This window comes from Muscardinus avellanarius, assembly GCF_963383645.1.
Source record: "Muscardinus avellanarius genome assembly, chromosome: 4".
Taxonomy (NCBI): domain Eukaryota; kingdom Metazoa; phylum Chordata; class Mammalia; order Rodentia; family Gliridae; genus Muscardinus; species Muscardinus avellanarius.
Genome location: NC_137789.1, coordinates 126,301,337 through 126,326,644, shown reverse-complemented (window position 1 = coordinate 126,326,644; position 25,308 = coordinate 126,301,337). Strand labels below are relative to the sequence as shown.

Sequence of the window (25,308 nt, the reverse complement as noted above, 5' to 3'; positions counted from 1 at the left end):
AACTGTTCAACAATGCCACGGGTTATCACCTAAATATACATCTTAATGATTTCACTCCATTTGACCTCTTTCCTTGACACTCTCTGCTTTCAATTCTGTGTACCACTCACTCGTCCTGTCCTTTCACATCTATGAACACTTCTTCTAGTTTCCTTGTTTTTATTTCCATCCTTCAATCTTTTATTGTAACCCTCAACTGCAATATCAATCCTAACGACTTCAGTTGCTATATTTCTGATTATCCTGAATCTCTAGCTGTAGCTAGACCCCTCTAAATTCCAAAACTTCCAACACAGTTAGGCACCTCCACCCAGCTGGCCAGCAACCACATTATTATTATTTTGTTGTTGTTGTTGCTGGTACTGGGGTTCCTGGAAGCCCTTCTACCTCCGGGCTACACTCCCAGACCTATTTTTACATTTTTATTTGGAAACAGGGTCTCCTAAGCCAGCGCACGCGGCTGGCTTCGAACCTGCGCGATCCTCCTGTCTCTGCCTCCCAAGCACGGGGATTACAAGCGTGCGCCACCACGCCCGGCTAGCAACCACATTAAAATTAACTTATTCCTCCCTTTCCAACTAAATAACATGTTTCCCCTATTTCCTATTAATAACAGTTCTATCAACCAGTTTCATCAAGAAAAAAAATCTTAGAAATTATCTGAACTCTTCAATACACATTTATTTAGCCACCAAATTCTTTTCATTTTACCTCCTTACAAATCTTTTAAACCTATCATTCATCTCTATCACATGCCCACTTTTCTTTCTTCTAGAAATACTTACATCATAACTGCTTTATTTCAGATCCTTTGCATCTCTTGCCTAGACTATCATAAATGTTTCCTGAACTGAAATAACCACCGCCTGTTTGTTTCTACTGCAGTCTTCCCAGACTGTCAAAATTACCACTCAAAAGTATAAACCCAATTATGCCATTCCCCTGGACAAAAACTAGGAAAGGCTCACAGAAGCCCCACAAGACCTGCCACAGGTGAGGTCCAACTGCCGTATCAGTCACATCAGTGCTACCTGTACCCCCTGCTCACACCCACACGCCACTACCTACCACCATCAGGCTGCTCAGCCAGTCTCAGCCCCAGGCCACGCCTCCATCCGCAGTCCACACATGCTCTCTGCTCTTGCATTGATGCCATTTTCTTATCTACTGGCTGAACTCATCCTTCAAAACTCAGCTCACATTCCAATCATCTGTATAGCATTCCCTAACTCCTGGAATCAAAATTAGTCATTCTATTTCCTGTGAGTCCGAAGATCTTTAAGATATTGCTATATTGTATTGCCTTATTAAGTAACTCATTTTAATTAATAAACTGAATTTTTCAAAGCCAATCATTTTTATGTTTCTACTGCCTTGCTGATTTTTGTGTCCTACCATTTTATATGTCAATTAACTTCTAACAGGTAAAAAGTACTCAAAAAGTGTCAATGAATAAATGTCGACTCCTGAGTTGCCTAGTAGGCAGTAAGCAGAACTATAAGCATTCTGGTGTTACTTTTATTGTTTGGTCAGCTTGTTTTAAAATGATAAAATACTGATATTTTAAAAGGTTAAAATTTCCTTAAAGTGGCAAAGAAACAATTCAGAAAACTAAAAATTAGTAGAGCATGGTGGCACATGCCTATAATCCTAGCTACTCAGAGGTTGAAGCAGGAGAATTTCAACTTTGAGGCCAGTTTGGGCAACTTAGTGAGACCCTGTCTCAAAATAAAAAATTAAAAGGATTGGAGATGTAGCTCAATGGTAAAAATAGATCTATGTTCAATCTGTGGTACCAAAATACCAAATAAATGAATAAATAAATACCCAAATAACAAAATTATGCAATATTCTTTAACTAGTTTTTCATGAAGATATCCCCATTCTTTAATTCATACATATAAATTTATAAGTCAGCATTCATTAATTTAATATTATATCTACTTAATGAGTTTGTCAATTTTTTGTAAAATGAAGATACGGCAAAATTTCTGAATAAGTAAAAAGAACTAGTAACTTCCTCAATCTTCAAGTCAGTAATATTAGAAAGGTGTTCTTGCAAGGATTTGTGCAACCATTACTGTTGTTTTTCAAATGCCTCTACTATCTGAATATTGCCTTTAACTTTCTTTGATTCCCTGAAGAAGTCCCTAGAACCATATCAAGTATTCTAAATTCATTTGTTCAAAAGTTTCAAAAGTGCCAGTATTTATGTCTTTAAGTGCTCATTCTAGCCATTAACTAGATGTTAGGTCAACACTCACTTGCAAAGTGTCTGCGAAAATGACAATGAGATTCTTCAGTTCCAGAACGAGGTCAGGATCAGTGCAATAGGACTGAGGCAGTGGGGGAGGGCAGGAGCGGGGTGGAAACACAAACAGAACAACAACAAAAACAGTCACTTAGTTCAAAATTAAGAAATAAGAACCTAACAATTTTTCTCTTCAACTATCAGATTTACAAGAAAATTTAAGTCTTGGTTAGATCCACAACTGGGTTCTTCTATTGAGTATAAATCTTTAGAGATAAATAAGAACATAACATATCTAAAACAAAGATATAAATATAACATATCAGAATATAACATATCTGTCATATGAAAAAAATTTCCTAAAATTTTCATACAATAAACTTTGGTCAAAAAGATGATGCTTAGCCAGGCATGGTGGCACACGCTTGTAATCCCAGCATTCGGGAGGCTGAATCCGGGGGATCACAGTTTGCAGAAAGCCTCAACTATTTAGCAAGGCACTCCGCAACTTAGTGAGACTCTGTTTCAAAATAAAGAATAAAAATATATAGGGCAGAGGGTGTAGCTTGGAGGCCGAATGCCTCTGGGTTCCATCCCCAGACCCACAAAAAAAAAAAAAAAAAAAGAAAGAAAAAAAAAAGGATGATGCTTATATTTCTAAAAATCCTCAAATTTTAAGAACTAGTGCTTCTAAACAGATACAATGGTTTTTACACAGGCCATGTATTTTCATTTTTCACTCCTTTTTCTATTCACTGTCTTATAAAAAAGATACATTACTTTTTCCAATGTAAGAATGACAATTTATATATTCTTAGTAATTAACCGAAAGAAAAGTATTCATCTCCAACAAATAGTGGAAATTCACTGTCCCTTTAACAGCATTTAAAAAAATGTGAATGTGATATGTTTAATTTGCTATTATGGCTCCATGCTTAATGTCATGGAGTTAATAGGAAGTATGTCATAATTTTATATACTTAGAGCTGATCTAAAGATAAACCATGTTGAAATGTATTATTCTTGGGCTGGGGTTACAGCTCACTGGTAGAACACTTGTCTAGCACGTGAGAGGCCCTGGGTTTCATTCCCAGAAACTCACCCCCAAAGTATTATTTTTTATTAATATGTAAAAAAGTTGTAGTTCATTAGAAAGCATATCAAGAATCCAGATTCCTAGTAAATTAAAATGTAGTTTTTTATAATCTAAACATTATATAAGCTAAAAATACTCAAATTTTAAATATTACCAACTTTAAAATTATTATAAATAAACAGATTATAAAATTTTAAGTATGTATTTTACTGTAGTGAACTACTGCCTTAAAGAAAAGTCTATTCTGATCAATTATTGTCTTTATAAAATGAACAGGCTTACTATTTCCACGAAGGGCAGTAGAAAAATAGATGATCATTTAATTTTAATCCATTTAATATCTCTCATTACATTAAGGTTCATTATTTAAAATTTCATGAATTCACATTTTGAAAACTGCAAGTTTTTTGAGAAATTCATAATTTTAGTGTTCCTGAAAATATAGACATTGAAGAGAACTAGTTTAATTGAGTTCTAATAGTGAAGTTTATTTGGGGAACAAAGAATTTGGAGTGATAATTAAAAGCCCTTTCTCCATGGTGCTTTTCAATGATCTAGTGAAGAGGCCCGTAGAGGCTAATGAGACCAGCTTAGTTCTTCACTTTCTATAATGCTAGAATAAGAATGTTTTGGGAAACCCCCGTCGGTTGCAAAAATCACTGCCTGGTATCAAATGAAAGCCTGACATTACTACTTCCAAATCTGAGCAATTACAAAAACATGCAGAAAGATGACAGTTTTCCTTGGACATTATGTAGCTCTGAAGTTCTTGAAAGAACTGCATTAAGATTTTAATAACAAGACTCATCTCACTTACTGAATGAGCTCTAAGGACAGCAATTATCTTTGAGAGGGCCATGTTCCAAAGTTCATCAGTGTAAGCCCTGGTTACTAATCCTTGGGTCACATGTAAAATGTGATCTTCCACCACGAAGAATCTAGAACAGTAATTACCAACATAGCATGTGTTTTAAACAAGGGGAAAAGGCCCCAATTTAAAAAACAATTATTTCTGACATTTAATATAATATTAGTAAATTATTTCCATATTAGATACATACCCTACAATTTGAGTGAAATATCTTCTATAGCCATCAACTGTTTCATGCTTTAAATAAAAAATAAAAATCAATTTAAACCAATAAATACCAGTAACATAAAGGTTCCAAGTCACTGCAACTTCATTGACAAATATTTATTGAGAGCCTACTATATGTTGCATATATTTTAGGTACCAGGGATACACTTGTAAATAACAAAAAGTCCTTGCGCTCACAGAATGTACAATTAAAAGAAGGTAAGCCATTGAACAAGGTTTTTTTCTTTTCACGTTTATCTCATTTAATTTTTAAAATAGCTAGTGGGACCTCACTGGTCATTTCTTTTTTTTTAATTGGTGCATTATAGTCATATATCTTAATGGAGTACACGATGGCAGAGGTATAAATGTACATATCACTCAGTCCTTACTCAATTCCCACCCCATTCCCTTCCCTATCCCGCCTTCTCATGTTTGGCTTAATGACTGACTTTGACATGTTTGTGAATGTACATCATGTGCATTAGGGAATTTCTCTCTTTTCCCCTCTTATCTATGAAGATAGATCATTTAATAAGATCATTAAATGAATTTCTCTCTTTTCCCCTCTTATCTATGACTTATCTATGAAGGGGATCTTCAGCTGAGTCGCCTTATTTGCTCATCTATAGTCATTTACAGGGAAATGGATGGAACTGGAGAACATTATGCTAAGTGAGATTAGTCAGTCACAAAAAATAAGAAATTGGATGCTTTCCCTAATATGTGGAAAATAGGGTGAAAATAGGTCAAGGAGGAACTCTAGACAAAGAAGGAGAAACTATAGTTGAACAACTTTTAAAACAGGATTTCTAAGCCCCATCTCAGCCCTCTGGTTGAAGCAATACCATCTCTCACCTGAGCTAAAGCAGCCTCCTCCTACCTCGCCTCCCCAGCTTCTAGGCTTGCCCACTACAGTCTATTCTCCAACAGCTGTCTGAACTATGCTTTTAAACAGTAATCAGAACATTACATCCTATGCCAAAAACCCTTTCAATGCCTTTTCATACTGACTCATAACAAAAGTCAATCTCCTTAAAATAGTCTACAATTGCCAAGCATGGTGGTGCATGCATGTAACTCCAGTACTTGGGGAACAAGACAGGAGGATCACAGGTTCATAGCCAACCTCAGCAACTTAGCAAGACAATGTTTCTAAATAAAAAATAAAAAATAAAATCTGGCCTCAGCTACTTAATTAAAGGCCCTTTGCAACTCAGTGGGACCCTGTTTCATAAAATAAAGAATAAAAATTGGGGCTGGAGGTGTAGCTCGGAGGTAGAATGCCCCTGGGTTCCTTCCCCAGTATGGAAAAAAAAAAAAAAAATTGGCTAGGGGTGTAGCTCAGAGGCTGGGTTCAATCCCCAGCACCACATACACACACCAAAAAATAAAATTAATACTTTACAATTGCCTACTGTCTATACTTTTAACAAGAGACAAAAAATATTTTATCATCTTTCATTTGTATAAGTTATTTAGATAAAATATTTAATATTTTAATAAAGCTCAGATGGTATTTTGGCATACTTAATAAACATGATCAAACTTCTGGGTTTTTTTTCAACTTTGGAGATAATGACTAGTAATAAATTTTAGCACAAAAACACAATGACCAGAAAATGTGCTCTATATGACACCAAGTGTTTGATATTTCTTGATACTTGCTTTATAACACATTATGTATTCTAAATTTTATAACATTTCATGTGTTTGAAAGCATGTTTCTACAATTGCTGAAACAAGAGTTGTCTATGTCCCATTAGATCAAGTCTGTTAAGCATATTCTGTATTCCGACATTCTGTTTACCTGGTTTACAAGATACTAAGACATTTAAAAATACACTATGCTTATAGATTTTTCCATCCCCAGACCCACACACACAAAAAAAATAGGGTCTCTCTAGGTTGCTGAGATTGTCGTCAAACCTATGTTTCTTCTATATCAGTCTTCCATGTTCTGCAATTACAGGCATGTGCTGCTACATATGGCAGCAATATAATTTTTATACTCAACAAAAATGTAAGAGTCCCAACTGCTTCACATTCTCACCACCAGCTCTTGGTATTATCTATTTGTTAAGTTAATCATCCTAGTAAGCATGTAGTCATAATTCATCGTGGTTTTAATTTACACTTCCCTGATGAAAATTATATCAAACATCTTTTTCTTGCAGTACTTGATATCTAACCTAGGGGCACTCTACCACTGAGCTACATGCTCAGCCCGTTTTATTTTTTATTTTGAGAAAGGGTTTTATTAAGTTGTTCAAGCTCGCCTCAAACTTGCAATCCTGCTGCCTTAGCCTTCCAGGTCACTGGAATCACAGGCCTGTCTTTTCATGTGATTACTTACAATCTGGGTATCTTTGATAAAATGTTTATTCAAATCTTTTTTGTCCATTTTAAAAGTGATTTATTTGTTTTAATTATAGAGTTACACGGTTCTTTATGTAATCTGGATATAAGCCTTTTATTAGGCATGAGTTTTGCAAGTGTTTTTTTCCAAGTCTGTACCTTGCCTTTTCATTTTCTTGACAATGCCTATTGAAAAGCACAAGCTTTTATTTTGCCATTTAATTCATCAATTTTTTTACTTTTTTGGTTCATGCTTTATATATCTCACCTAGAATAATGTTGCCTGACCTGTGAGCACAAAGATTTTGCCCTTTTTTTCTAAAAGTTTTATAATTTTGGCTTTTAATTTTTAGGTCCATAACCCATTTCTTGAACTGCTGAGTGAGGTAAGAATCAATATTTTTTTGTGCAAATGATCATATCCTATTGTGTGGTCAGAGCTTAAGTTTTATGTTATTTCAAGTCTTTTATACTTTTTGACATGTGTTTTGTGGCCTACAATATGATTTGTCTTGGTAAATCTTCCATGTATATTTGAAAAGCATTATGAATTCTGCTGTTTTGGGTGCAGTATTCACTAATATAAATTAGATCAAGATAACGATTTTTAGGTCTTCTATCTTCTCTGTCACCGGTGTTCTATAATTTCGTAATGGAGTTTCTGAGTGTGTGTTATTTTATTTAACCTATTTGAGATTCCTTGTGCGTGACTCTGGATTTCCATTTCTCATCTGTTTCAGAAAGTTATCAGCAACTATAGCATCAACTATTCCTCTGACTCATTTGTTCTGTCCTCTTTCTAAAACTCTGATTAGATATATTAAGTTAGACCTCTCTGTATCTCCTATGCCTCTCTTCTGCTACTTGATCAACAAAGAATCAGCAGTTAAACTCATTCATAATTCTTTAGCTTCAGTTTATGTGTCTTTAATTTCTAGATATTCTGATTTTTCTTCACATGTATTTGGTCATTCCTTAGAGTTTCTGTTCCTTCTTATATTCACAAGCTTGCTTTTTATTTCTTTCAACATTTTAAATAGTGTAGCTTTATAACTCAAATATCAAGTATTTTAGTATCTTTTTCTGTTGATATTTTTTATTTTTATTTTTATGTGGAACATATTGAAAATGGCATACACTCAAGCTGCATTTTTAATGATTTTCACTCATTTGGCACTTACTTTTTACTCTGACTTGCTAATTTTCCTCAAAACTAAGAATATTCTTTACTCCTGAGACTAAAGTTCAGAGATACACATTTGCTTCTGCCACCTAAAGATACTAACAGCACAGAGGCACTTTACATTTTCAGTTCGCTCTCATTTTTTATTATCCAATTAGAATGAATTAGAGTTACAAACATAGATGACAAACTTTGTTATGAATACTCAGATCTCTTTTTTTCCCTCTGTTCATTCAGTATACCAAGATTTAAGATAGGTTATTTTCTTGACCGTATTTACAAAAAGAAATAGGGGGTATTTTAGATGGTTTTATCTCTCGGTCATCCTAATTATGGAGCCTGAAATCCTTTAGAGCCTCAGCTTTAAAAGGGATATAAGCTGATACTGGATGTGTACTTTAAGTGAGCACTGGGCTTAGCCTTCTAGATTCCATATCCTCAAAATCTCATGCTTTTTCCAAGGATATACCTAGGATAAAAGATACATTCAGCCCCTAATTAAACCTTCCTGGGTTTCTACCATCATTTAGGTTTTCTTGTTTCATTCATTTGTTTTATAGAGGTACTGAGGTACAAATTACATTAAAAAAAAAAATCACTGTGTGTGTGTTTGTGTGTCTCTGTGTGTGTATTTTACTAGGGATTGAACCCAGTAAGCTGCACCACTGAGCTGCACTCCCAGCCCTTGTTAAAATAATAATAATAATAATAATAATAATTATTATTATTATTATTATTAATTCATTTTGTCATAAGAGGCTTGCTACATTGCCGGAGCTGGCTTTGAAACTGCAGTCCTCCTACCTCAACCTCCCAAGTACAAGCACACACCACTGTGCCCTGCCTAAATTCACTCTTCATGTGCAATTTTTATAAGCCTTCAGAAACACATCTAGTTATGTACGTGTTATCTGAACCAACATAAAAAAGTTATTTACTCTCTTAGTTTTGGCCTAATTATATTTTTCTGCAAAGTCCTCAGTACATTTTTTTTTCTTAAAAAAAAATTAATGTTGCTGGGCATGTTGGCACACACCTGTAATCCCAGTACTTGGGAGGCTGAAACAAGAGGATTACAGGTTAAAGAACAGCCTCAGCAATGAGGTCCTGCTAAATGAGGTCCTGCTTAAGAAATAATAAATGAAATAGGGCTGCAGGTGTAGCTCAGAGGTAGAACATCCCTGAGTTCAATCCTCAGTACCATACACACACACACACAGTATCTGTCCAACACTGTTAATTGTTTATTTCAGTGGGATGATTAACGAAGGTACATAGTTTATCATACTGTCAGAAATTAATTATTACTCCATGGTATTTTTTTTGTGGTGGTACTAGGGGTGGAACCCAGGGGCTTTCTACATTCAGGCTATACTCCCAGACTTATTTTATATTTTATTTGAAAACAGGGTCTCATTAAGTTGCTGAGAGCCTCACTAAGTAGCTGAGGCTGGCTTCGAACCTGTGTAATCCTCCTGTCTCAGCCTCCCAAGTGCGGGGATTACAAGCGTGCGCCACCACACCTGGGTCCATGGTATTTTATATATTTATTTATCAGAGGTTTTTTTTTATCCACTATCTTGGCTAATAAAATGTAAACTCATGAGAGAAGAGGCTTCTCAGTTTTATTCACTGTTGTACCCTTGGTACCTAAACTAAATATTAGAAATGGTAGGTATCCAATAAATATTTATAGTTGGGTGAACAGTGGTACATGCTCTGAATAAATTAAAGCAGGGCAAAAAGATAAAAAGTAATAGCACAGCTACTACAAAATTTTCACATACTTACCATATTTGACTGAGGTTGTAATACGAGTAATGCTTGTTTCTTTCTTTGTTTTCTGTAATAATTTTCAAAGGTTTCTTCATCACCCTAAAATAAAGTCAACAGAATAAGAAAAACTCCCATGAGTGTGTGTGTGTGTGTGTGCGCGCGCACGCACACACACACACACACACACACACACACACACACACACACATACACTCCTAAAACAGTTATTTACCTCTTGAAAGTAATTTTAATTTTTTAAACTAAAATATATATGCTGAATGGTGGCACCCTATATAGAGTCAAGAAAAAATTTTTGGCATTATTGTTCAAAGATAGCAACTTCATTTGGCATCATAACCATTAGGAAGAATAACATCAGGTTCAAACAATTTAGTATTTGCCGTCAAGCTGGATGTGCACAGCAGAAGCACAAGCTGGAGACCATCCCTGGCCACTCAGCAGGACCCTATCTCAAAATAGCATTTAAAAAGGGCTTGAAGCCAGGTGTTGTGGCTCATGCTTGTAATCCCAGCATTAGGGAGGCTGAGACCAGAGGATCATGGTTCGCAGACAGCCTCAGCTACTTAGTGAGGCACTTTGAAACTCAGTGAGACCCAGTTTCAAAATAAAGAATAAAAAAAAAAAAAACAGGGCAGCAGGTGTAGCTTGGAGGTCAAATGTCTCTGGGTTCCATTCCCAGACCCGCATAAATAAATAAATAAATAAATAAGTAAATAAATGGACTTGGCTGGGCGTGGTGGTGCACACTTGTAATCCCCGCACTTGGGAGATGGAGACAGGAGGATTACACAGGTTTGAAGCCAGCCTTGCTGGCTTAAGAGACCCTGTTTCCAAATAATATAATATAATATAGGTCTGGGAGTGTAGCCCGAAGAAGGGTTCCATCCCCAGTACCACAAAAAAAATAAAAAAAACTTAAAAAAGAACTTGAGGTGCAACTTGCCTAGCGTGCTCAAGGCCTTGGGTGGAATACCCAGTACCCCAGTACCACCAAAAGAGAGAGAAAAAGGAGAGGGAGGGGGAGGAGAGAGAGACTAGCTGTCAAACCTAAACCTCTGAATATGTTCCAATTCACTCTACATGACCTGTCTCATCTCTTGTCACACCCTAACTCTCAGTATTTTCAATACACTATTTTCACTACAGGCTTCTGTGCTGTCTTTTTATGAAATATGTTCCCAGTTTTCTTTCTCTGTATGATTTTGACTCATCCTTCAGGATTTGCCATAGAATGCATTTCCTTTACAAAACTTTCTCTAATTTCTACAGCAACCTAGACTTCATTACCATAGCACTTATGCTGTACTGTAATTTCTTGATTATTAGTCTGTCTCAGTGCTATACAATAAAACTTTCTATGATGATAGAAGTTTCTATGTCTGTCACTCGTCACACATAGCAACTGATCATTTGACATGTGGCTAAGAGGACTAAGGCACTTATTTTTAATTTCACTTAATTTTAATTAAGTTAAATTTAGATGGTCACACAAAGCTAGTGGCTACCATACTCAACAGGAAAGATCTAACTTTCCCACTTGATTTTAATTCTGTTAGAACACGGTCCATGCCCACCTAGATCACTAAATGATGGTCCATTTAGGTCACCATCATTTAGAAGAATGCTTGGCATGAGGAAAGCACTCAATAAATATTGTTCAAGGAATGATTCAACAGATAAATGAATGACTATATTTTCACCCTCTCTGTCTTCCTCTGCTTCAAGGAGAACCCATTCAAAGTCAGCAGGAAAGGCTGGAACAACAGTTCCCTACTCACCTAAGGCTCCAAAGAGAAATCACAGAAAAATTAGGTATAGGAATTAAACCCAGGAGCATTCTACCTCTGAGCTACCTCCCAGTCCTATTTATTTCTCATATTGAGACAGATTCTCACTAAATTGTAGAGGATCTTGCTAAGTTGTTGAGGCTGGCTACAAACGTACAATTCTCCTATCTCAGCCTCCCAAGCACTGGGATTACAAGCCCCCACGCCTGACTCATTTTTCTTAATGCTATCGAAAGTAAAACCATAATGAAAAAAATATTTTTACATAGGTACGACCTAAGAAAGCTCTTCCAATTTTTTTTCTCAAATGATTAAAAGAATTTCAAAAGAACTGTGGTCCTCCTCACACAATTTTACTAAATAACTAAATTTTTTCAATATTATTTTAAGTAAATGCAAAAGATATAAAGTACTTTATAGCCAGGTGTGGTGGCACACATTTGTAATCCCAGTACTTGGGAGGCTGGAGACAGGAAGACTGAAGCCAGCCTCAGGAACAAAGGCTCTCAGCAACTTGACCCTGTTTCCAAATAAAAAATAAAATAGTTCAGGGGTGTAGCCTGGAGGTAGAAGGCCCCTGGGTTCCATCCCTAGTACCAGCCTACACACACACACACACACACAAAAAAAAAAAAAAAAAGCATTTTATTACTTTAGAATTTTAAAATAAAACTGTTACAACCTCATTTAAATATATCCAAACTATTATCTACTTTTACCATTTTGAAAGATTTCAATTATTTTTTTCTTTTTGAATTCAAATTTCCAATCTATTACTCTTATAAACTGTTTCTAGCTTCAACTGTTTTTTAAAATGTTATATTTTCTAATGTAATACATTTTATGCTTATTTCTGATATTATAAGGCTTTAGGTATTAAAGTGTCTTCTAGGTTGAATTATTATAATTAGTACTTAACGGATCCAAACATCCTAAGAATTTGATACATTTTTAAAAAGAGTAAACAAAACATAAACTTGTATTGGAAATGAATACCTTGTTTGAATTTTTTCTGGAAATTAGTATCCTAATAGAACTTTTCCCATTAGCAGTATGCTTTTTGTTTAAAACAGTCCGCTACAATTTAGGTATTTAATGTATAAAAAAAACCATTTACCATAAAACATTATTAGCAACGCTAATCAATCTCCACATCAAGCCAAGAAGCCTAACTATATTTAATATCTCTCAGGAAAAGTTTGGCTTCGTGTTGCAATTGAAATTAATATGTTAATATGTGCTTTGGAAAATATTATTGAAACTATGAAAAATAAATGATAGGATTACAAATTGCAATCGAGATTAAGATTATTTAAACCCAAAATGAATGGTCTATTCATTCATATACCTTAATAAATTAGTTTTTCACTATTCACTCTCTCATTACTTAAATAATGCAATGTAATACAGTGTAACTAAGGTTCTAAGTTATTTATAAAGAAGTATGATAAACATTATATGCCTTCCGTAAATATGTGAACAGACATAAAGTTATCACACTTAACTTTTAGGAATAATTAAATATAACCAAGTATAAAAACTCAGGCTTAAGCCAGGCATGGTAGCACACACCTGTACTCCTAGTACTTGGGAGACTAAGAAAGGTTCATGGCCAGCCTCAGCTACTTACTGAGGCCCTTGGCAACTCAGTGAGACCCTATTTCAAAATAAAGAATAAAAAATAGGACTGGGGGTGTAGCCTGAAGGTAAAATGCCCCTGACTTCTATCCCCAGTACTGCAAAAGAGAAAGAAAGAAAGAAAGAAAGAAAGAAAGAAAGAAAGAAAGAAAGCTCTCAATCAAACACCAAAAATTTCTTCTATGTAAAAGAAGACAGACAGAGAAGGCCATATATAGTATCACTCCACTTATTTGAAATGAACAGAACAGACAAATCCAGAGACAGAGAATAAATACGTAGTTGCCAGGGACTGGGGAAGGAGGAAGGGGAGGAATGGGTTAATGGTTTCTTCTTGGAGTAGTGAAGTTTTCTGGAATTAGACAGTGGTAATGGTCACACATCCTGTGACTATACTAAAATCACTGACCTATATCCTTAAAAGAATAAATGAGTGATGTGTGCATGTCTGCCTCTATCATCTTGTACCCCATTAAGACGTGTGACTACAGTACAACAACTAAAATCAATAAAAAAGAATAAATTTTGGTATGTAATTATATCTTAATAAAGCAGTTATGTGTGAAAGTGTATCTAGTTAACATCCTGTAAACATATGTAGAGATGATATATTTATAAGTAAATGCAATGTAACATTATCACAAAGACAAGGGAGATAATAAACTACAGTCACGTGTCAATGACAGAAATACTTCTGAGAAATGTATCTACTTTGTTGCTATGGGAACATTACAAAGTACACTACACAAACCTAGATGGCATAGCCTACTACACACCTAGGATAAATGTGGTATAACTTATCAATTTTTAATTTTTTAAACATTTTGTTAAAAATTAAGACATAAACGGGCCTATGAGCCTAGGCCTACACAAGGTCAAAATCATCAGTATCACTGTCTTCCTTCTATCTTTTTCTGCTGGAAAGCCTTCAGGGTGGTAGTAACATACATGGAGCTGTTATCTCCTCTGATAACAATGCCTTCTTCTGAAACACCTGCTGAAGGACCTGACTGGGCTGTTCTATAGGTAACTAACTTACTTATTTTATTTATTTATTCATTCATTCATTCATTTATACGTTATGGTACTGGGGATCAAACCACATATGGGCATCCTACATCCAAACTACACCCCCAGCCTTTTTTAGTTTTTACTTTAAACTTCTAAGTTGCTGAGAGCCTAAGTTCCCGAGGCTGGTCTCGAACTTGTGATTCTCCTATCTCAGACTCAGAAGTACTGGAATTACAGGTGTAAACCACCCAGCACAGCTATACTTTTTGTTTTTTTAAGAAGTAGAAGGACTACACTATAAAATAATAAAAAGCAGAGCAAATACATAGACCAATAACATAGAAGTAGTATGTTCTAATTTGTGAAAGACTGGCAGCTAGTAAGTTTGTTTACAACAAAACCACCACAAGCACATGAGTGATGCATTGTGCTAAGATACTACAATGGCTACAGCTGTCACTAGGCAACAGGACTTCTCAGCTCTATTATAATCTTATGGGACTCCTGTCATATTTGCAGTCTTTCATTGGTCAAAGCACTGTTATAATCTGTATAACTTGTACATATGCTGTATATCATGACTGTATATAGTCTAAGGTTCTTAGGATATATGAAGTGATATATTACTTGAAATTTAATCATGATAAATTAAAAGAAAAAAGTAAGTGCCTTACACACAGTGGATATTTTACAAATATTTACTGTATGAAGATTTATACCTATCTGACTTATGATCATCCTTTAGGGCTTAAAATATTGACATGCCTTTTAATAATATAAATACACATATATTTATATACACAAATATAACATATGCTTACCAAAACCGAATAAATGTGTAAGCATCGGTAAACAGGGGAAAAATCAACAAGATCCTGAACAGTTAAGATCTGAAAAATAAAGCCATTTTTTAAAAATTAAAGAAAACTGTTAGTATACTATTAGACAATACAAAGCTAAAGATAGTCAAGTAGATTCATGGACTTGTGTCATAGTATTTATTTAATTTTCCCATAGAAAACACACAATATAAACACTTGTTTTATTTTATATTGGCATTTTCAATAGTTTATTTTATGTTTTTTTAATCCTTGTTGACTATTTTATATTATAAAGTATATCTTGATTATGCTTGGCAGATTACCAGAAAATTACATTGGGTAACTAGATATTTCACTGCTGCTTCTGTAAGGTGAAGCCTGGATTTACAGTTTAGCAATAGGCAAAGTTCTCTGTCTTAATCACCTAAGTCATGTGGCTTACCACTATTCCTTCGAATTAAAAACACCATCCTTATTACTTTACAAGACACTAAAAAAGAAAGAACACAGCTGCCTGAAACTATGATACCATCGATTTTAAGATAAAAACAAAGCTCAGAATGAATAAAATATAGTAGTATGAAGTTTCTCAAATTTGAGAACTACATTAAGACTTTTTATTTTCATTTTTTGGTACTCGGGATTGAACTTAGGAGCATTCTACTTTCAAGCTAACTCCCACACCCTCCCCCCACACACATCCAGTCCTTTTTTAATTTTTAAATTTGAAACAGGGTCCCGCTAAATTGCTGAAGCTGGCCTCAAACCTGTGATCCTCCTAACTCAGCCTCCAAGTGCTAGGGTCAGAGTCATGGACCACCATGACTGGCTACATTAACACTTTTTAAAGGAATACATTTCTATTCTCATGAATCTCCAGAGTGGACTTAAAAAATATTTTATTTTAATGCTATATGCTAGAGAAAAATGATAAAATAAAATATACTATTAGTAAAAGAGATCTGAGAGAACAAGCAAACACCAAGCCACTCTAAAAGTAGGGTTTGGGATTAAGGCATGGTTATAATATTTTCAGCAACTAAACAGATAAGGAAAAATTGAAGTAAGATGAATAGCTGGTCTATTCTTATTCTTAACTTCAAGAAAGAAGGGAAAACAGAGATCTTCTGGATGCAAAGAAAGAACAAAAATGTATTTCAGAAACAATTTATTTAATTTCAAGGGAATAATGAACACACAATTTCATTAGGAAGATATTTAACTGGCTACAGTTGTTCATTTGTCTGTTTTCAGAACAATAGCAAATATCTATTGCATATTTATTTACATGCATCATCACATATATGCAGATATATGCATGCATATGTACACACATACATATACACATGTACATGTATGTATGTATAGTAACATAAAGCAGAATGTATATAGTAAACATTTGGTTGACAACCCCATCCACAGAGGTGACCAGAAGTAAATATCTATATAGTTCAATTTAGGAGTTCTTATTGTGACCCAATTAGATCCATAGAAAAAGAATTTAAAATTTCACTGACAAAATGTATAAATAATCAGGAATAACTAGGCTCCCTATGATATTAACTAAATTCAATAAGAATTCAAAGATAAAATATAGGCTTCATAAAAGATCTTGTGGGGAGAATTAAAAAAGTAACAGGGTAACAAAATGAATTTGGATTCAAATGATGACAAATAGTAAATATTTAAGGATAATTTAAAGGTTTCTAAATGTTTGAGGACATTTTAAAAATATTTAAAACTTAACTGTAATCAAAGCAGAACTAATTTGTAGTATCTCAGCACCAACTGAAAAAAAAAAAGGGTAGGCTATCCAGTAGTAGGCCAAATGATAGGGTCAAGATATTGTGAAATAAAAAATTTGCCACAGATAATTCAAATATGATTACTACCAAAAAAATCACTAGAGTTACAGTTGTACTGCTAATTATGGCAGAACACCTAGGTTCAATTATCAGTTGTTTACAAATATACTCTATGCTGGGTGTAGCAACACATGCCTATAATCCCAGTACTTGGAAGGCTGAGACAGGAAGATCCCAGGTTCCAGTTTAACAAATGGTAATTTAGCAAGACCCTGTTTCCCTATTACTTTGAACTATGTTATGATGTGAAACTACAATGCACCAATAAAATTATATTAAAAAATTAAACAAAATTAAAAAAGAGCGGGGAGTGTAGCTCAGTGATGGAATGCCTCTGGGTTCAATCTCCAGTACCAGGCACACAAAGGCCAATTATAATCTACAGTATATCCACTTTGTCAACTAAGTAGTCTAACATTTCAAATGATTCCAATGTTCACCGCAATCTGATCAACATAAATTTAATTTGGGAAGACTAAGTCACAAAGCTATACATTACTATCCAAAGGAAAACACTAATCTAACAGCAGACAAAGAAAGGCGTCCCTTTACCTCCTCTTCATTCTCATCCTCCTCCTCAAGTACATGTTTCTGTACAATTTCATTTCTTTCTTCTGAAATTCTGTCATGATTTATATACATATTCTTACCGAATTTTACATTATTTTGCTTCTGCAGAGCAACACTGAAGGTTTTCTGCAGCTGGGCCTATTTTAGAAAGAGCAAAACCAGAATTATTTCAGAATTTACTATGGCAAAAACTGGTTCAAATATTTGTTCATATTTCCTTTGCTTCTTACTGTAGGTATAGTACCTGTAAACACTGTTCTTTTTATGCTTTATGCTCTGGTTTTTATTTCTTTTTTCTTTGAGTTTAATTTTCTATTTCTCTAATTTCTTGAAATGATTACCTATATCATTGATTTCAGCCTTTCTTTCCTAATTTGTACACAAAGCTTTCTTTGAACACAGAGCTTTCTTAAATTAATAAGAGTTCTCTAAATAACCATCGTTTAGGATTCAAAACCTATGGATTCTTTTTCTGAACTGTGGCTCTGGATCTTATTTTCTTACACCTGTGAGTCTCTGCTTCTTCAAGGCTACTAATCTGACACTGGAACGCTAACCCACTGGCCTCGAATTCTACCACGTCTGTTACTACACGAGCATCCGCAACACTGGGAGGGAAAATGACCACACGCCTGGATTTCATAGAAAAGAAAGGTAATAAATTTGGCTTTAGTTCTAGTTTGTAGCTTCTGAACAAATAAAGAGATTTTTGTCAACTAAAGACTAAGCTGAATAAATGATACTATCAAAAATCATTTGAAAATGGGTCTTCTCTGGCTCACCTACAGATAAAAGTTAACTGCAACAGAAAAAATAGGCAATTTCAAAAAAACAATGTATATCACAAAACCTATATGACTGAATATAGTTCTAATTTTATTAAATTAATTTAAAAAAAATCAATTCATCATCCAAGTAAACAATCTATTAAACAAAGCCAATTAACATGGGGGAGCCAGGCACAAAATGTCACCTGTTATATGGTTCCATTTATATGAAATATCCAGAATAGGCAAATCTACAGAGACATAACACAGGCTGATGGTGGGCAGAGACTGGGAGGAGAAAGGAGTGGAGAACAACTGCCTAATGGACATGGGATTTTCTTCTGGGACGATGAAGTGTCTCAAATCTAGATAGAAATGATGGTTGTACATTTGTACTAACTGTAGCTGAACTGTTATTTATTATTTATTTTGGTACTAAGGGTTGAACCCAGGGGCATTCTACCTCCAAGCTATACTTGTAGGCCCTAAATTTATTTTTTGTTTTGAAACAGGGTCTTGCTAAGGTTGCTGAGTGTGTACATTACAGAGGGTGGCCTCAAACCTGTGATCCTCCTGTCTCAGTCTCCCAAGTACTGAGATTACAGGCATGCACCACCACACCCAGCTTCATTTACTTTAAAGTAGTTAATTTTGTTATATGAGTTTCACCTTAATAAAAAAGAAAATACTAGCACACAGTATACTGTTGTGCAATGCTGAAACAATCAGAAATAAAATACCTGATTTGCAGACAATACTTTAAAAGGTTAAAATAAGGAGTTTAGTTTATATACTAAATTTTAATTTCCTCTGATTTAACATGATCTGCTACAGATAAACTTCTTTCTTTAAAAAATTAAAACAGAAGCAGTGTTAGAAATCATGTTGAATATTGTATTTCTACGATGCAATTATGAGTTTAACAGCTAACTCTTTGAAACTTTAAATTATAATCATTTTTTAAATTTTGGCCAATGAAATTTTAAATATAAACAAAGGAAATAGTTTAATATAATGAACTCCTATGTACCCATCAATTATCTTCAACATCTAATTTTTTACATTCTTTCATGTCTCATCTATACCTTTACCCACTCATTCCACATATACCCTATTATTTTTTTTTACAATTTTCTTTAGATTAAGATTTATTCATCATAGGTGTCCACTTTTGACACACACTTTCATCATGGTAGAGAACATTTTCACTTATTTCCTTTCTAGAAATCCCCTACCTAAGCCTCTGGTTGACTACAGTGTGCTGATTATTTTTTTTAATCTTGTTTTGGCTGCTCCAGAGCTGTGCATGAACAGAATCACACAGTTTGTGCCTTTTTGTGCCCAACTTCTGCAGTTCAACATATCTGTAAGATTCAAATGTTTGTTGCATTATCAGTACCTCACTTTTTTTTTAACATACTAATGCATGGTATAAATACACCACATTTAGTGTATACATTCTCCTTTTAATAACCATTGGGTTTCCAGGTTTTGGCCAATTTTGAACAAAGCTGCTATGAACGTCAGGAGGCCATATTTCCATTTCTCACTGATAAATAAGTAGGAGTGGAACTGCAGAATCAAAAGTAGGAATACTAACTTTATAACTGCTGAATACGTTCCCATTGTCTGTCTTTATTATTGAACTGTAACAGTGCTTAATTCAAAGTTAATACGTGTAAAGTGTTTTATAAAGAGAGCAACTTGGAGTCTTAGCACGAACGTCTTCCATTTGCCTCTGTTATTTCCTTCCATTTGCTGCAGTTATTAGCAAAATTTATAGAAGATTTGGTTGCTGTCAAAATTTAATGCAGCACACATAAATGGAGGAAGTTGCTGAGAGTTCATCTGGTAAATAACTGAAGGAAATCCATCCTAAACAAGAACCAGAAAAGAAAGAAAAAGGCAAAACTAAACAACAAAAGCATTTCACATAAGAAGTTAAACTTGGGCCTACTTTATATCCTAGATTATTAAATAATATTTTATCAAAATTCCTTTTAATCTCACCTGTTTCATTGCTGTTTCACCTATTTTGTCAGAATGTTTGCGAATGCTTTCCAAAAAGTCTTTAAGATCAGACATGGAAATTTCTTTAATATCCTCACGGAGTTTAGGAAGATTTTCTATCATTAGCTGACAAAACCGGTATTGACTAACACGGGGAAAGTACACGTTCTCTAATTGTTCCATAGTTTTTAGGGCGGAATAATACCTGTTAAAAGTTAAAAAGAAAACTTTTAATAAAGTTCTCATCGCCTGGCTCAATGGTACATGCCTGTAATCCCAGTACTTGGGAGACTGAGAAAGAAAGATCACAGGTTACAGTCCAGCATGAGGTAATTTAGCTAGACCCTGTTTCAAATTAAAAATGGCTGGGGGTGTACCTCAGAGGTAGACACCCCTGGGTTCAAACCTCAGTATACCCCCCACACACAAAGATATTATCACATTAATTTTAAAAGCAAATACAAATAACCAATGATTCTAAACTTCCATGGAAAAGGAGTAAAAGGGTTTGGGGAAGTAGCTCAGTGATAGAGTGCTCGCCTAACATGCAAAAGGCTAAAAGTTTGATCCCTAGCACACACACACACAAAAAAAAGGAGGAGGAATGATAATAGTATTAAGTAAGATTAACATTATTTCTATTTGCTAAGCACAATTACATACCATATACAAATTGTAGGCTTAAAGTTGGCTTATACTATTATAAACCTTATTATTTAATTCCATATAAATATCAAACATCAGGAGCAATATCAGTGTCTTAGACATATATATATATATATAATTTATGAATTATAGTAGTTAATTATCTGATATGTAATTTTATACTACCTCTCCCAACACAGTGTCTATCCACACACTACAGCCACCCAAAAAGTGAATAATGCAGATTTAATTGTAGTCAAAGTAAAATTTAAACCAGGTGTAGGGCACACACGTGTAATCCCAGTACTTGGGAGGCTGAGAGATGAGGATCTTAAGTTCAAGGACAGCTCAGCAACTAGTGAGACTCTTATCAACCTAAGGAGATCCTTCTTCAAAATAAAAATAAAATAGGGCTGAGGTTGTAGCTCAGCATAAACTGCCCCTGGGCTCAATCTCCAGTACCACCAAAAGAAAAAAAGTAAAATTTATTTAACTATTTTTGGAAAAATTTACACTAAGGTAATTAGAAATAGTAAACAAAAACCAGGTGAAAACCCACTGGTAGAATGATTTTTTAATTTAACAAATATTTACTAAGTTCCTATTTTTAACACACTATGTGATATCCAGGGTATGCAGCAACGAGTAAAGCCTATGCCCTAGAGAAATTAACATATGCCTTCATATACATACTTTAATTTTCCTTAGACTTCTCTGAGGTACACTTCCACGGCAAACATAACTATTATATTCTGTATGTGAGAAAAATGAAACACAAGAATATACAATTTGGCTAAGATACCAGAATTAACTGGTAGCAGGACTAAGGCTTTTTAGTTTCCAACAACATTTACCACCAAAATCCATTTGAACATAGGTAGAGAAATTTTAAAACCTGATCTAAAATATTTTAAATCTTTCTATTGGATCAGCTAATAAAAAAATGGGGAAATGTGCTATATAATGAGCAAAAGAAGCAATACAAAGTAAACTGAAAAGATAGTAATTCAAAAGCTATTTAAAATAAAGCCACATATTATAATTTTGTCACACACAAAATTCCAAGCATTTCAGAACTAACATAGAAGAGATCCATTGAATTAAATCAAAGAAATAAAACCAATGAAAGAATATCATTTTAAAATATAACACATTTCCAGAAGAGTAAGAGATACAGTATATGTCTCTTACATGAAATATGGTATTATTATAATGTAAACTGTGATATTAGAAGATATAAATGCATATTGTAGCTTTGTGCAGTGGTACATGCCTGTAATCCCAGTATTTGGGAAGGTGAGACAGGTGGACTGTAGATTTGAGGCCAACCTCAGCAATTTAGCCAGGCTCTCAGCAACATAGTGATACCCTGTTTCCAAATAAAAAATAAAATAGGGATGGGAATATAGCTCAGAGATATTATACCCTTGGATTCAATCTCCAGTTGAATCCAAAAAATGCATACTGTAATCTCTATAGTAGCCAATAAGAAAAAACTAAAGAGGTATAGCTAATAAGTGAATAGAGAAAATTTTAAAATAAAAAACTTTAATTTTAAAAAAGAAAATACAAACTAAAAATAATGGGACAAACAGAAAACAAAAAACAAGGTAATGAAATTAAAGTCAACCATATTAACAATTACAATAAATGTAAATGGTCTAAAAACTCCACATAAAAAGTAGTGTCTGCCAGGTGTGTTAGTGCATGCTTGTAATCCCTGTGCTTGGGAGGCTGAAACAGGAGAATCACATAGGTTCGAAGCCATCCTCAGCTACTTAGTGAGGCTCTTAGCTACTTAGTGAGGCTCTCAGCAACTTAGTGAGACCCTGTTTCCAAATAAAATATAAAAAAATAAGTCTGGGAGTATAGCCTGGAGGTAGAAAAAAGGTAGTGACTGTCTACTAGATTCAAAGGTAGGGTCAAATTATAAGCTGTTGACAATAAAACCACTTTAAATATAAAGGCAGGTTGAAAGCAAAAGGTTGTCAAAAGATATATCATGAAAACAAAAAGTAAAAGTATGCCAAAATAACTACATTACTATCAGGCAAAGTAGAAATCAGAATGTTTACCAAAAGTAAAGAGGGATATTTCATAATAACAAAGGGTTAATTATTAAGAATATTTTAAAAATAATAAATGTGTTTGTAATTAATTATGGTATTTTATAATATATGAAGGAAAACTGATAGAATTAAAGAAAAATAGACAAACCCATAAAATAATAGTTAAAAACTTAATGCTAGTTTATAAAGCTACTTTATACTTTATTAGTGGAACTTGCAGATAAAAATTCACTAAGGATATATAAAATTTAAATTACACTAACAACTAATATAACATAATTGAAATTTCTAAGGCCAGACATGGTGGTGCATGCTTGTAATCCCTGCGTTTGGGAGGCTGAGACAGGAGGATTGCACAAGTTCGAAGCCAGCCTCAGTTACTGAGTGAGGCTCTCAGCAACTTAGTGAGACCCTGTTTCCAAATAAAATATAAAATAGGGCCGGGAATATAGCCCGGAGGTAGAAAAGCCTCTTGGTTCCACACCCAGTACAGAAAGAAAGAAAGAAAGAAAGTTCTAAAACACCAAAGCTGCAATTGAGAATATATAGTCTCTTCAAGTACAGAAAATATTCATTAAGATCAATTGTATGCTGGTCTACTAAACAAGTCTCAATAAATACCAAAAGACTGAAATATACAGAGTATGCTCAATAATATTAAAGTCAAAATTTGAGATTTTAATATATCTAGGAAAATTCTCTAAATATTGAGAAATATAAGAAACATAATTATGAATATCCTATGATATTTTAAAAATCACAAGGAAAATCAGAATTTTTTAATGGTATCAGAGATTTAACCCACAGGCATTCTACCTTGGTCCTACACATCCAGCCCTATTTTATTTTTTTTATTTTAAAACAGGGTCTTACTAAGTTGCAGAGGGCCTCACAAAGTTGCTGAGGCTAGCCACAAACCTGCAATCCTCCTGCCTCAGCCTCCCAAGTACTGAAATTATAAGTATGTGCCACTATGTCTAGCTAGCAAATATTTTTAAACGAAAGGAAATGAAAAGTCAAAAATATGAATATAACTCAACCAGTGCTCACTGCAAAATTATATAATACATGAGATAATAAAAAAGAAAAAAGGCTTCAAATTCCTTTTCTCAAATTCTACCTTGTAAAAGTAGAAAAAGAACAAATTAAATCTCAAGTATAATAGAAATAAAAAGAATAAAAATGGAAAGTCAATACAACAAATAAAATTTAATGTTAGAACTTAATTTTTATTTTTTATTTATTATTATTATTATTTTTTTTTTTTTTTGGTGGTACTGGGAGTGAGACCCAGGGGCTTTCTACCTCTGGGCTATACTCCTAGACCTATTTTCTATTTTATTTGGAAACAGGGTCTCACTAAGTTGCTGAGAGCCTCACTAAATAGCTGAGGCTGGCTTCGAACCTGTGTGATCCTCCTGTCTCAGCCTCCCAAGTGCGGGGATTACAAGCGTGCACCACCACACCCGGCTTGAATGTTAGAACTTTAGAAAATATCCATAAAAATGATAAGCCTCTAGACAAATTAGAAAGAAAAAAGAGAGAATATATACAAATTACTAATATCAAGAATGAAAAAGAGAAACATTACTATAATCCCATAGATAGTAAAAGAATAGTTAAAGAATATTGTAATTAATGCTAAGAAACTCAAGAACTTAAAGTGATTAATGCATTTAAAATACAAAAGAATAAATAGTCTATGTAATAACTCAATGTCTATTGAGATAATAAAATTGTTATCAAAATTCTGCCAGTACGCCATGTTAAAGAGAACACTCTAAGCTGGGTGTGGTGGTACATGCCTGTAATCCTAGTACTTGGGAGGCTGAGAGAGAATGATCATAAGTTTGAGACCAGCCTCAGCAACTTAGTGAGACCTGTTTCAATATTTAAATTTTAAAAAAGGGCTGGGAGAGTAGCTCAGAGGTAGAATGCCCCTGAAGTCAATCCTCAGTACCAAAAACAAAACAAAACCCTCCAGCAGCTTACTTTGTAAATACTGACAACCAAACTCTAATTTTCTTTAATGAAGGGCAAAAGATCCAGAATAGCCACAAAGTACTGAAGAACAAAGTCAAAACACTGACAGTATCCAACTTCAAGATGTAATGAAACGCTCCAATAATGCAGTGTGATAAATGTGAAAGGCCTGGAAAATGGTTCACTGGAGCAGAACAGAAAGCACAGGAATATATCCACACAAATAGAGTCAGCTGATCTTTGACAAAAAAGCAAAGGAAATTTAAAGAAAGAGAGCAGTTCTTTAGGGAACTCTTGCTGGAACAACTACATGTCCATAAATAAAACAGTAAATAAAACTAAATAAACATAAATAAAACATAGTAAATAAAACTAAACA

The 25,308-nt window shown here is 34.1% G+C and overlaps 1 protein-coding gene across 2 annotated transcripts in view; it reads right to left on the bottom strand.

Moving 5' to 3' along the window:
* EXOC6 (exocyst complex component 6) overlaps positions 1-25,308 on the bottom strand; it is a gene marked incomplete at both ends in the record, with an annotated part of 189,414 nt that overhangs the window by 98,183 nt on the left and 65,923 nt on the right. For both annotated transcript variants that reach the window (XM_080693998.1, XM_080693999.1), the window contains 7 exons: positions 2,265-2,336; positions 4,165-4,285; positions 4,409-4,455; positions 9,758-9,841; positions 15,021-15,089; positions 17,438-17,593; positions 20,233-20,437. In XM_080693998.1, coding sequence (XP_080550124.1) covers positions 2,265-2,336; positions 4,165-4,285; positions 4,409-4,455; positions 9,758-9,841; positions 15,021-15,089; positions 17,438-17,593; positions 20,233-20,437 — 754 coding nt within the window. The remainder of the gene's footprint in view (positions 1-2,264; positions 2,337-4,164; positions 4,286-4,408; positions 4,456-9,757; positions 9,842-15,020; positions 15,090-17,437; positions 17,594-20,232; positions 20,438-25,308) is intronic.